Source organism: Castor canadensis, chromosome 6 (genome assembly GCF_047511655.1).
Source record: "Castor canadensis chromosome 6, mCasCan1.hap1v2, whole genome shotgun sequence".
NCBI lineage: Eukaryota > Metazoa > Chordata > Mammalia > Rodentia > Castoridae > Castor > Castor canadensis.
The window spans coordinates 2,504,804-2,519,005 of NC_133391.1; the positions used below are offsets into that span (position 1 = coordinate 2,504,804).

General features: G+C 54.2%; 1 protein-coding gene across 2 annotated transcripts in view; it reads left to right on the top strand.

Annotated features, from left to right (window-relative positions):
- Sdk1 (sidekick cell adhesion molecule 1) overlaps positions 1–14,202 on the top strand; it is a 744,195-nt gene that overhangs the window by 718,252 nt on the left and 11,741 nt on the right. For both annotated transcript variants that reach the window (XM_074075462.1, XM_074075461.1), the window contains 2 exons: positions 10,927–11,091; positions 13,899–14,036. In XM_074075462.1, coding sequence (XP_073931563.1) covers positions 10,927–11,091; positions 13,899–14,036 — 303 coding nt within the window. The remainder of the gene's footprint in view (positions 1–10,926; positions 11,092–13,898; positions 14,037–14,202) is intronic.

A 14,202-nucleotide genomic window follows, 5' to 3' on the forward strand; every position in this document is an offset into this window, starting at 1 on the left:
AGGTGCTCACCACCCTGCCCAGCTTTTTTCTGTTGAGATGGGCTGACCTCGAACTGTCATCCTCTTGATCTCAGCCTCCCAAGTACCTCGGATGACAGGTGTGAGCCACCGTGCCCAGCTCAGGTCAAGTTTGTTTTTTTTCAAGTTTTCGCAGTAAGAGAAAATCCAGCCTTGTCTTCCGCACGTAGCTTTTCTCACTGAACACAGTGATTCTAGTTCCATGCACTCTGCTGCAAATGGCAGAAGCTCGTTTTTGCTCACAGCCGAGTGGTAACTGCACTGCATACCCCTGCATACCGCCCTGACAGGTTTACCTGGGGACGGACTCACCTTAGCTGCTGTGAATGGTGGAGGTGCCGGTGCGGCTTTGGGCTCTGGTATGCTGGCTTCATTTCCTTCCGGGCCGTACGCAAGAGTGGGACGGCCGGGTCATATGTGGTCCTGATTCTAGGTTTTGGATGAACTGCTGTACTGTCCCCCCTAGGGGCTGACCTAATTTAAATGTCCACCAAGAGTGCAGGGCTCCTTTGACTTCCAAGATGGAAGATGGGCATTATGGGAAAAAGAGACATCCCAGCTGGGAGCCAGGGGGTGGGGAGGGGATCACCAGAGGTGGAGGACACTGAGCTGTGTCAACATGACCTTCAGATGGTGGCCCGTGATGAGCCTGGCACGCACTCAGTCAGGACTGACCAACCCGCCCACCACCAGGCAAGACTGCAGCCTGGCAGCCATGTTAGTTCAATATGTAAAGAGGCCTTTAGACGAGAACAAAGATCCCCAAAGCCACGTCCATCACCGGGCAGAGACGTCCCTCCCCTCCACCCACTCCAAATTGCCTTTGAAAGGTCAGGAGCTACAAGTGCCTTCCAGAAACACCTAGGGAGAAGCCCAGCCTGGAAGACCGAGTCATTTCCACCCTAAAGGCAGCGTGAAGAATTGTTTGGCTCCAGAACTCGCACAGGCCAGGCATGGTGGCTCACACCTGTAATCCCAGCTACTCAGGAGGCAGAGATCAGGAGGATCTCGGTTCAAAACCAGCCCCAGCAAATAGTTTGCAAGGCCCTATCTCAAAAAACCCTTCACGACAAAGGGCTGGTGGAGTGGCTCAAGGTGTAGGCCCTGAGTTCAAACCCCAGAACCACAAAAAAAAAATGAAAAGAAAGAAAAAAAGGACTGGCGCAGTTAGGAGGCCAGAGCTCAGATGGGCCGTGACAGGTTCAGCATGGCCTCAAATCAGGGAAGGTTCTCTGGTTGGCACGGCCCTTCTGTGGTCACTGGGTCCCTGCCAACCCCTGGTGGCAGACGGCCAATGATGACATGGACTCAAGACTTTCAGAGGCTGGCGGGAGCCATGAGAAGGGTCCTGGTGAGGTCCTGGCCTCCGGCTGCGGGGCGGGGCAGATAAGAAAGATTTGTCCCCCGACACTTAGGATGAAGGTGACCTTGCTGTCTCTTCTGGGCCACCGAGGGATCGGCTGAGGCTGGACATGGGTTGGGTGTGTCCCCCGAGGCTTCGTGTGTCAGAAGCTTGTTCCCAAGTGGGGTGATGATGTCTGGGGTGATTGATGTGGGGCCGAGGAAGAGCTGACCTGCTTTTCAGCTGCTCCGCTGGAAGAGATTAATGCTGGTCTCAGGGAGTCAGTCTGTTCTCACGAGAGGGGGTTGTCATTACAACGCAAGACTGTCCTCCCCACTGTCTGACTTGCCATCTGTGACCCAGCTGTGCCAGGGGGCCTCACTAGAGTCACACTGATGCTCCCGGACTGTGAGTTAAAGAAACCACTTTTATTTTCTATAAAGAACCCAGATGTTTTGCTACAGCATCAGAAAATGGACGGATGGACAGGATTCATGGGTAAAATTCAGGAGATCCATAAGCTCAGATGAGAACAAAAACCCACATTTTTATTTTTCTCAATCTAACTGTAATTTAGCATTTTTTTCAGTTATGCACAGAGGAGTGTTAGTGTTCTGGAGGTTTCACAAAGGACCATGAACTGCTTACACAACAGAAATGGCGGGGATGGAGGCCACACGTCCAAGGTCACGGTGCCGGCAGGGTTGGTTCCTTCTGAGGGACGTGAGGGACAGTCTGTTTCCCCCAGGTCCTGGCGGTCACTGGCAATCCCAGCATTCTGTGGCCGGGATGTATCGCCTGCCCATCTCTGCCTTTCCTTCCCACAGTCTGTCCGTCCGTGTGTCTGTGTCCAGACTTCCGCTTTCGTAAGGACAGTACTTTAAGTATGTCTGATGACCCTGATTCCAAACAAGGTCATCCTGAGCTACTGGCGTGAGGACTTTACTCAGGAAATGCAGTTTGGGGGTGGGGAGGCCATCGTAGCAAGTGGGACGCCTCCTGTGCGACAGCAGCACCTTGCGGTGTCAGCAGAAGTCTCGGGACATTTGGCCACCGTAGAGATTTCACACATCTTCCCCAGAACCACGCACAGCGTGGTTTTCCAGGGGACACAGGGGTCCAGAAAAGACGATGGCTCTTCCTTTCCAGTGTTCCTCGTGCACTTAGATCCCTTCCGAGAAGGTGTCCTTAAGACGGGGTCCATGGTGCCAAGGACAGCTTAAAAAGCCTGCACTGGATCCACAAGTGGCTTCCCCCATCCCCAGGACCCACTGCATCCCCAGGACCGTCCATAGGGACGTTATAGGACCTGTGACTCAGAGGCTCCAGAGGAAGTGCCCTGTGCCTCAACTGTGTCCCCACCTTGGATGTGACATTGCAGTAGAGATGTTACCTGGGGGGGGCACCTGTTTCTTACAGGTGGGGGCACTCTACCATGACCTCGGAGTAAGCGGTGTCATTTAAAATAGTGGCGAGCGTCCTCAGTCAGCGGCCAGCCTGTGGCGGGCGGCACACCGTCACCAGCCGGACACAGGTGTCCCGCCTTGGCATCCTGGCTTTCATGCCCTCACCCCAGGGCTTTCCAAAACATGATACGGTCCCCATTCTCAGGCCTGCTGGGGACTTGTCTGATCTCTCCTTGGGCCGCCATATGCATTTGAATTCGTCCTCAGGAAAACAGGACACCTGGTGGCGAGATGCCAGCTTTCAGGCATCTGTAGGAGCAGACTGGCATGTCCCTTGGGCCTCACGCTGGCCTTTGGAAGCCAGATGGGAACCTGTGTTCAGAGGGTTGGTGCCAGCCTGTGAACCTGCCCCACGGGAGGCCAAGACATGACAAGACACCAACCTGGAGGACGCCATCTTTCTCAATGGCACTGAAGACTGTTTTGTCTGTCAACCAACACTGGAAAGCCACCATCAACACCTTCTCCATTTGCACAGCTAGCTGAGCCAGCCGAGTGGCTGCTAGCCCCGAGCTCTTTCATGCAATCTTGAGAAGACGTCCCTCCCTGTGGCAGGGCCACCGCAGCTCACAGCAGAACACTGGGCTCGTTTTTATAGATTGTCAATATTTAAAGACCTAGCTGGGGCCCCGGGCGCCGGATCTCAGCTGTCATCCATTTCAGGCCTCATTACACAGAACATTAAATGCCGTGTCTTGTTATTTTCTCTGCTGTGGTGCTCCGGCCACACTGTCCTCAGGCCGCAAGTGGCTCACTGGACGTTAGGGACCTCGTCTGTCAGGAGGGGACCTGTGCAGAGCCCACACACACAGATGTCAAGTTGGGACAGAGGTCACCTGGTGTTTCCCCATCCAGACAAATCCCTGCCTGGGCCCCTGCAGACAGGACATCCATCGGTGTCATCCCTCTGCCCAGAGATGTCACCCGAGCTTCGGCAGCCAGCAGTGAACTCTCCCTCTTTGGTTCAGGTCCTCGTTTCGCCCCTGCAGAGTCTGCTGCAGCCCTGTGGCTATCATGTCATGGGGTCACAGACGTCTACTGAAAATCCCATCAGGCCAGGACACCGAGCCTTTTATTCCCAGACATGGTGGTCACTGAGTGTGGCCCGAGGACTCAGCCATCAACTTCCACCAGAACGGCCATCCAGCTCGCTCCTTTCCCTGGCTGCGTGCAAGTTTCCCCAGAATCATGTCACAGAACTCCCTGGACAGCCATGGCGACACCACAGTGGCTGTGGTGACATCTGTGTGGGTGATTTATGCACACAGATTACTCGGAAGCATTTCACCGTGTAAATCATAGAGCCTAATCTACATATTTACACAATAGACGGGATGCTCTAAAGGACCTATAAATATACATCCCTCTCCAGAGCAGCTATGAAATACATATTTCGGACGCACCCACGGCAGGCAGGCAGGCGTTGGATTGCTTTTTTCACAATGCTGCTCCAGGCCCGAGCTGAGAGCCTGGGCCCGTCCACCATCCGTCTTCCTGGGCACAATCCCGGTCCCTCCCCACTCATTCCACTCATTTTCAGCCTTTGGCAATGGGGGTTTTCCATTGAACCGAGAAGAAAATCAGTATTTTTGCACCAAGTATGGTGATTCATGCCTGTAATCCCAGCTCTCACGGGAGGTGGAGATGGAAGATCAAGAGTTTGAGGCCAGCCTGGGCTCCATAATGAAACCCTGTTTACAAAAAAGAAAGGGGAAAAAAATGTCAGTATTATCCTGAAGGTTCAACATCCACAGACGTTCCCAAGTAGGCAGAGTGGCCAGGTGGACCACGGCCACAGCCACCTTTTGTCTTTCTCATGGCCACAGCTCCTCTTCAGAGACACAGGTCACCTGTGCACGCAGGCTTGCATCTGTGTCTCCTGCCTTGAACGAGGATCAGAAAGTCATTTGATCATCAGCCGCGTTTAGCTTGTGGACATTTCTAGCCTGGCCTGAGCGTTAAAGAAGTGACGGCGACGGCCTCCGCTGGCTCAGCCCTGCGGTCTGCCAGTCAGTCTGTTGGCTGCGTAAGTTAGTGGACCCAGCAATCTCGGGGGTGAGTGACAGTTTCATCCAGCATGGCGACCCTGTTTAATTGTCCATGAAATCAAACTTCTGGGTTGGCATGGTGTCTGCCCTGACACCTGCAGCGGGCCGCTGGGTCCTGGGCGTGGGAGAGACGCCTCCAGCCGTGTCCCTCAGTGTGCCCTGCTGGGCTCTGTCTCGGTCCAGGAGAGATGTGACTGTGTCTCCAGGCTCGTTGGCCCCAGTCTGGGAGCAGATGTGTCACCGTGGGCGGGAGACATTGGCGCACAGAACTAAGCTGCCTCATTCTGTCTGCTGGAAACAAACATGGCTGTCAAATACCAAGCCCGATGGCACTGGGAAAGACGACTGGTTTTAGGTGTCTTTTTCCCTTCTTTCAGTGGTCACACAACACAGGAAGGGTAGGGAGGACAGGTAGATCGTGCGGTCTGAGGAAGCTGTAGAGCCGCCGTGTGCAACTGGGTTCCCTTCACCTTTCCTCCCGAGCTGCCCCGTCAGGTGCACGATGACAGTGACGCTCACTTAGGGATATTTGCAAAGTCCCTTCTCGGTGGCTCTCCTGCTTTCTCAAGACCCCAGGTGGGGTTTCTCCAACGGTGTCTCAGGAACAAGAATTTGGGACGGTGCTCTCTCCAGTGGCTGGGAAGGGAAGGATGGGGTTCACACTCACCTCAGCCTGCAGGGCCCTCCCGACTTCCCTGGACATCAAGAGGATCACATCCCAGGATGGTGAAGGCTCCAGGCCACCAGGGGACATGGGGCTGGGTCAGTCACATGAGGATGGGTCAACAAGGGATCAGTCGTCGGGGGATCAGTTACCCAGAGGTCAGTGAACCAGACAGTGGCCCTCCAGGCATGCAGGGATCGGGCATGTGGGATCCAGCCTTGGAGGGGTTGTGACCACTCTCCTCCAGGCAGATCACACATTTCCCATGACAGAGACAGAGGTGGAAAGCAGGCTGGGGTCTCGAACACCTCAGCAGGGCGAGCGTGCCTGGGCTTGGGATCCGTCTACACTGCGTGTCCAGGATTTTCTTGTGGAAAATACATGGTCCTGCTCTCGTCTCCCTCGTTGATTGAGATGGAAGTCCGGGCAGGCCCTGGGGACTTTCCCAGAGCACAGAAAACCAGGTGCACAAATTCCATTCTTGCTAATAGTGCTGGAATGTTATTTTCCCCACTAATTTGTGGGGATTCTTTTCTCGCTCACTGATTTACTGACATATTTAGAGCACACTCCAAGTGAGAAAACAGCCCGCAGTTGAGAGGCCGAGTGGACATGGTCGGCAAGACATTTCTTACCCACTCGTGACTGCGCTGGGGCCATTGTTACGGATTAACGGCCCGGCGGGTTATAGCTGGAGAATAAAATGCTGAATCTGCTAATTTTGGAAAGGCAGCTAAGCAGGATAAAAATGTGAACATTTTCCCCTGTAAATTCAGAGAGAAATTATGTTGGTACAAGTTTGCCCTCCCGTTTTTGAATGTGAATGGATTGCTAAATAAATCATTCCGTGTTAAGATGCTGTATCAATATTTTAAAATGTTGTTGTAAAAATGCACACAGTTCCTGGAACTGTGACGGAGCGCTTGAGATGAAATGCGGCCTCCAGGCGATGGCGGGTGGGCGCTCCCCCAGGAAAGCCTTAGAGAAACACTTACGAGAAGGCCGGGCGCTGGCGCGGGGCTCGCACCTCGGATCGGGGACCTTTCACGCCCCGGGCACCCTAATCTCCGTGGGTTTAAACAGCACCCGGTGTGCAAGTCTGTATTTTTGTCTTTAGCTCCTTACAGCATGAAATTATCTCTTTAAAGGAAAAGCACTCAATAGCTGATTCAACATTTAAAGCCTTGTAACAGTGACTTACTCGCTCCTGACAAGTTCTAGTGACATGGTGGTGGTCATTATCCACCGAAAGCTGCCATGTGAAATCCTGTGAGAGGCCACGGGGTGCAAAGAGCGTGGACAGGTGTGTGGACAGGTGGGCGAGTAGATAGATGGATGGGTGGGTGGATGGACAGATGGACAGGCGAATGGATAGGTAGAAGGATTGATGGATGGATGGATAGATAGGTGGACGAATGGACAGACAGATGGATGGGTGGATCAGTAGATGGATGGATGGTGGATGGATGGGTGGGTGGATGGGTGAATGGATGGGTCGGTGGGTGGATGGGTGGATGAATGGATGGGTGGATGGATGGATGGGTGGATGGATGGATGGGTGGATGGATGGATGGACGGATGGATGGGTGGGTGGATGGGTGGGTGGATGGATGGGTGGATGGGTGGGTGGATGGGTGGATGGATGGGTGGATGGGTGGGTGGATGGGTGGATGGGTGGATGGGTGGGTGGGTGGGTGGGTGGATGGATGGATGGATGGATGGACGGATGGATGGACGGATGGATGGGTGGGTGGATGGATGGGTGGGTGGATGGGTGGATGGATGGGTGGATGGATGGATGGATGGATGGATGGATGGATGGGTGGATGGATGAGCAGATGAATAAGTGGATGTATGGATGAGCAGTTAGATGGATCAGTAGATGGATGGGTGGGTAGATGGACAGATGGATGGATAAGTGGATGGGTGGATGGGTGGATGGGTAGGTGGGTGGGTGGATGGATGGACGGATGGATGGACAGATGGATGGATGGATGGGTGGATGGGTGGGTGGATGGGTGGGTGGATGGATGGATGGATGGGTGGATGGATGGTGGATGGATGGGTGAATGGATGGGTGGATGGATGGGTGGATGGATGGACGGATGGATGGGTGAATGGATGAGCAGATGAATAAGTGGATGTATGGATGAGCAGTTAGATGGATCAGTAGATGGATGGGTGGGTAGATGGACAGATGGATGGACAATAGATGGATGGATAAGTGGATGGGTGGGTGGGTGATGGCAAGCGGTATTTATTGAACTCTTTCAAATATTCAGAGCCCTGTGGTGCAAATAAGCAGGTAAATGGAACCATGTTGTCTAGAAGTCCATAAGCAAAAGCAGCCATCCTCCTGGACTGTGAGGTGGTCAAGGGCAGCCATGCCTTGCTTCCTCTTCTCTCCCTGCCCGTTACCACGCACAGCTCATTGAGAAGGATGTCTCATGTGACTCCTTGAGGGGCCAAACAGGACCTGGCCAAAGAATGGGCCTTGTAGTATTTGTGGATTAGTGAGGGGGAAGGGGTCATTCGTGGAGGAGGAGTAAATGTAGATGCCCTCCCAGTCATCCTTCTGCAAAACCCACATGCAAAAATACAGCCTACTGCAACAGTCATTCTGTGCACAAGCCTTACTACCTTAGGTGGGAAAACCCCACTCAAGTTACAGCTTGCCGTTTTGACATTCTTCCTGGCAACGGCCCCTTGATGAGTGTAAATATTTGAGTTAAATCAGCAGGATTCTGCCGCTCTGCCTAAGCCTTTAACCTCTGACTGTGAGGACCCGGGAGACTCTTAAATCCTTTGCAAACAGAGAGTGGGGTTCTGCATCCCGGCCGGTCCCTCGCTGTGTGGGGTGGGCTGGGCTGGGTGCTTTGCTCCCGGGGCCCCATGAAGCTGTCAGCGTGTGCACATGCATATTCAAGTGGACCTTCCCTCCCTTTATAAAGTGTGTCATACCCGTGCCCGTGAGAGAAAAATTCCTCCGTGAAAGGTTGCTACTTCAAGTGCATCGGGAGTAGATTTATACTTTATTTTGCAAACACTCCCATCGTGCTCGCTGTGGGTGAAGCGCTGTTCTAAGCACTGGAAAAGTACAAGCGTGGCTGATCGTCAGAGCAAAGCTGTGACGTGGATAGGTTTGTATCACCACTCTGCAGAGGAGACACGGAAGGCTGACTGTTCCCCCTGAGGTCACACGGTCATGGGAGGGGCCGGGCTTTGCGCCCGGGCTGCGCTGTGTAGTTCCAGACTCTGGATGCCTTGAATTCGCTATGCAGCCCAGGCGGGACTGGACCTTGAAATCCTCCTGCCTCAGTCTCCTGACTGCTGGGATTACAGGCGTGCACCGCCACACCTGGCCAGCCTTTGGTTGGTTTTTGGATGGCAGATTTCACTGCTCACGTATCTTTTGCTGTTGGTGGATGCATCAGAGTCAAACCTGTCTGCCTCTTTCTCGCTGCGTAAGATTTCCTCCCTTTAATTTGTTAATATTCTCCTAGATGTCAGGATTTAAAGAGATTCGGTATCTTTTTTACTGTGGAAAAGTACGCATGACATAAAGCTCACCACCTCAACTGTTCTCGAGTGTGCGATGTGGTGGCAGTAAGCACATTGCTGTGGTTGTGGAGCCGTCACCACTGTCCACCTGTAGAACTCCTGTCCTCCTGCAAAACCAGAACTCTGTCACCATTGAACACTAATTCCCCACCCCCTCTCCAGCCACTGGCTCCCCCGCACCCCACCTTCTGTCTCGAGGGATTTGACGGCCCTAGGGACCTCAAAGAGAGAATCCTACAAGGTCTGGCCTTTCGTGACTGATTTATTTCACTCAGCATATCATCTTCGAGCTTCATCCACGTCGTAGCGCACATCAGAATGTCCTTCCTTTTTTAAGGCTGTGTTGTATTCCATTGTGTGCACAGTCTGTGTTTTATTTCACTATTTGTCCAGAGATATGTGGGTTGTTCCTACCTTTTGACTATTGCAATTAATGACATAATGTTATTATTAACAGGAGTAGAAATCTGTGTTCCAAATTTTAGATAGATAGATGTTTGTGTGTGTGTGTGTGTGTGTGTGTGTGTATCTATATATTTACAATTATATCTGTATTTGGCAGTACCTGAGCAGAGAATAAAAAACTAGGAGTTTGGTGCATTGGCACACAGCTGTAATCCCAGGTACTTGGGAGGTAGAGATAAGGAGGATTGCATTTTGAGGCCAGCCCAGGTGAAAAGTTAGGGAGACCCCATCTCAACCAATTAACTGGGCATGGTGGTGCATATCTGTCATCCTAGCTAAACGGGAGGCATAAAGAGGAGGATTGCAGTCCAAGCCAACCCAAGCATAAACATGAAACCCTATCTGAAAAATACTTAAGGCAAAAAAAGGCTGGGGATGCAGCTCAAGTGATAGAGCGCTGCCTAGCAAGTGCAAGGCCCTGAGTTCAAACTGTGGTGCCACAAAAAGGAAAAACAAAAAACCTATGTGGCCCTGAGCTGGTGTGACGCTGAAGTCCCTCCAAAGTTTGCTCAGTCTTGCAGGGCTCTGGGTGGTTTGGGGGGTGGCCTTTAAGTCAGAAACTGGGGGTGACTCCCAGGGACAGGGCATGGGGCCCTGAGGGGGCTGTCACCAAGCACACACAGGTACCATAGCTCTGCCCACCAGCTGCCAAGGTGGACGAGCTACGGCTGTGCGTGGAGCGCTGCCCTCATTCTGTCCACGCTGCGTGGGAAACACATGGCCTCCCATAGCACTGGCAGCCACTGGGGAGAAGCTGGGCGTCCAAGCTTCCTTTTTGACCATTGGCTGGGTTTGGTTTCCAGTGAGGATGTAGGTGGGACACACCAGATGTGAGGGACCAGCTGGGAACTGGCAGGGTGGCCAGGAAGAGCTGTTGGTGGGTCACAAAGGTCAGGAATGGTGGCAGCGTGCACACGACAGGCAGGGAAAACAGCAAGCTGGAGCCAGACAGCCCCAAGGTTAGGTCAAGCGGCAGCCAGAGCCTGGAAGTGACAGGCATGCAGTAGGGGAGGAGGAGGGTCAAGAAAACACCACTCTTGCTGAGGGTGGTGGTTCACACCTGTAATCCCAGCATTCAGGAGGCCCAGGCAGGATCACAAGTTCCAGGGCAACCTGGGATGTACAGCCGGAGACCCTGTCTCAAAAACAAAACAAAACAAAAATGCTTCTCCTGTCTGTGGCTTAGCAGAGTCTGTAGGTGAAGGACTCTCCTGTCCCCTGTGACCCTCACACCAGATGCCCTGCCCTAAGGCAGCTATGAACGGATGGGCCAGGCAGCTGTGATGTCCAGATGTGAGGTGGTTGTGTCCAAAAGAAACCTCAAAAGAATCTCACCTCTGCTGTGTCTCTCTCGCTCCACAGATGAAGGCTTATGGGATATGTTTGTAAAGGACATTCCCCGGAGAGCCACGACCTACACTGTCACCCTAGACAAGCTCCGGCAAGGGGTGACCTACGAGTTCCGGGTGGTGGCCGTGAACAAGGCAGGCTATGGGGAGCCCAGTAGCCCCTCCATGGCAGTGTCAGGTAGGAGCCCTTCTGGGGCACTCAAGGGACAAAGGAAAGGAGGGGGAATTGTACCATCTGTCCATCTGTCCATTCATTCTCCTGTCCATCTGTCCATCCATCTGTCCATCCATCCATTCATCTATCCACAGATCCATCCATCCGTTCATCTATCCACAGATCCATCCGTCTGTACATCTATCCACCCATCCACCCATCCGCCCATCCATCCACCCATCCACCCATCCACCCACCCATCCACCCACCCACACATCCACCCATCCATCCACCCATCCACCCATCCATCCACCCATCCACCCATCCATCCACCCACCCATCCACCCACCCACACACACATCCACCCACCCACACATCCACCCACCCATCCACCCATCCACCCATCCATCCACCCATCCACCCACCCACACATCCACCCACCCATCCACCCATCCACCCATTCATCCACCCAGCCACCCATCATCACCTGGTGTGAATGAACTCTAGCTGCCCTCAGGGACATGGGAATGTTAAGAGACCTCATGGTCCCCACCCCCATGGTGACTTCAGCTGCCCAGATAGGGGTCTGGGTATTTTTTAACCCCATGTTGATCAAATGCACAGATAGGTCTCAAGCCTGGGTCTGGGGACACAAGTGGGGAGTGGGCTGGAGGCTGTGAGACAGAGCATTTGAGGAAGGGTCTGGCAGCAGAAGCAAGGGACAAGAGGGGAATAGGTGTCGGGGGTCAGGCAAAGCCCAGGCCAGCAAGGGCGGGAGGCAGAGCCGGGAGGCCCGGCTGGCCTCCACCTCTTCCTCCTTCAGCCCAGGCCGGGCTGCCCACCCCCAACACCGAAGTTCATGACAGCCTTCCTGCTGTCCTGACCACGGGTCTCAGGAAGGATGGGTCTGTGGGTGACCCCGCACCCTGGGTTGGAGGTCACTCAGGGAGAGATGGGGACTATGAGAAGAGGGCCGCTCGAGTGTGTAATGAGCACGATTTAGAAAATAAATAATACTCATTTATTGGTTTTTATTATACAATTTTAAACACGCCCTGCTCCCCACCGCATTCCCCAATGCACTAATTCACAATCACCTCTCTTGGTTCAAAAGTACCATGAAGCGATTCCAAACCCTTGTGGCTCTAAGTCCACAGGCACCGTGGTGGCAAAGGTCACCGTCCCCTGCATCATGGCTGCCTGTCTCCTTCACGGAGCCTCACGTGTGACCGTCTCTCTGGGCCCCCTGCATCCAAATGCCCGCTGGACGGCAGCCACTGGCCTGGCACCAGGTCCTTGGCCGTGCTGGGCGGGGCTCCTGTCCTGGGGTGAGCACCCCACAGGACAATCGAGGCCTTTCTTCCCTCCGGCACCGGAGCGGGGCTGGTGTGGGATGTCAGCCTTGTGATGTGCTCCGTTGAAGGCACAGCCTGAAGATCAGCTTAGATCTTTTGGATTCAAAACACTGTCATCACCTAAGAAACCCTGTGGTGTGCTGTTATCCAAAGCCAAGTTCCCCGTAATTCCCAGAGAGTGCGTCCTTTAGCCTCCCGGTGACATACTTAGCACCAGATAGATGTGGTTTCCAGGTGGCGGCAGCTGGAGGCGGCCCCAGGCCTTGCCTGTAGAGGCTCCTTGGTTGAGGCCTCCTGGGTGCAGAACCAGCTCCCCTGCGGGGAGGCTCTTGAACGGCAAGGAGGGGGCCCAAGGCCGGCGACGCCCCGAGAAACCATTTCCTGTTATCATCTGCTCAGTCACGGAGTGAAAACAAAGGAGTAGAAGGGTCCTTTGCCAAAGGAGTTTTAAATGCAACCTTTTCTAACTTGCCTCTCAAAACTGAGTGGAAATATGAGGCCTCTGTTTGCTAGAGACAGAGTTAATAACACATAGCCCCAGCCTTTAGGGGCTCTGGCCCAGTGGAGAAGGCCCAAGGTGAAAGGAGATACACTGGTGAGCCCCTGTGCACAGGTATGGGGGGCACCCACACTCAACAGGAGCCCCAAGCTGGGCATGGTGAGGCCTGCCTGTAATCCCAGCAACTCGGGAGCAGGGATAGGGTGGTCAAGGTTTAGGGACAGCCGGGGAAAAAATGGGAGACCCTATTTGAAAAAGCAAAGTAAAATTGAAAGGGCTGGGGACATGGCTCAAGTGGTAAAACACCTGCCTAGTAAGTGAGAGGCCCTGAATTCAAACCTCAGTGCCACCAAAAACACCCACAAAAAAAGTGACTCAGCCTTTATCTCATCGCCAACGAGGGCCACTGGATGACGTTGGGATGATTTATTTCCATCCCAGCAGGCCTTTCTGGTGGCCATGCCAAGGGCGGATGTGAGGAGATGGGAGGGCAGTGGACGGCTGGGTAAGGTGAGGACAGGAGGCGACTTCGCTCCAGACAAGGTCTCTCTAACTTTTTGTTGGTGTTTTGGGCTGTGTGGGATTTGAACTCAGGGTCTCACGCTTGCTGGGTGGGTGCTCCACCACTTGAGCTGCTCCCCAGCCCCAGACCGTGGCTTTAAGTTGGGGAAGCACGATGGGAGCGGACAGACAGGGTCAGAGCAAGGGCAAGGCTGAGAGGTCTTGGGGTGGGAGGACCCCGAGCTGGCTGGACAGAAGGTGGGAATGGTGACGGCTGAATTCCCACGCCTGCCGCAGAGCTGGCCACGCCTGCGCCTGGCCCCAGGGAAGAGGGTCGGTCCACGCACGACAGCCCAGCCTGTGACTCGGGTCATCCCCACGTCCTGCCCCCCAGCCCCGTCCCTGGTGCACGGGCGATGGCCGCCTCTGGGGAGTCAGTCGGTCAAGCCTCGCTCTGCGTGTCGCCCTCCCTGCAGCTCAAGTGGAAACCCCGTTCTACGAGGAGTGGTGGTTCCTGCTGGTGATGGCCCTGTCGCTCCTCATCATCACCCTGCTGGTGGCCTTCGCGCTGGTCCTGCGCAGACAGAGCAGGAAGTACAAGGACTGCAGCACAGGTGTGTGGCCAGCACGTGGTTCCCGGCCCCACGGCGCCCTGGCACCCCGGGGTCAGCCAGTGCCTTCCCGGAGCCGCAGGTTCTGCCCGAGCCCTGGTCTCGGACTTGGTGCTGGAGTCGGAGCCTCTCCAGTGCACTAGTGTTTTAAACGCGGTTGGCTAGAAGG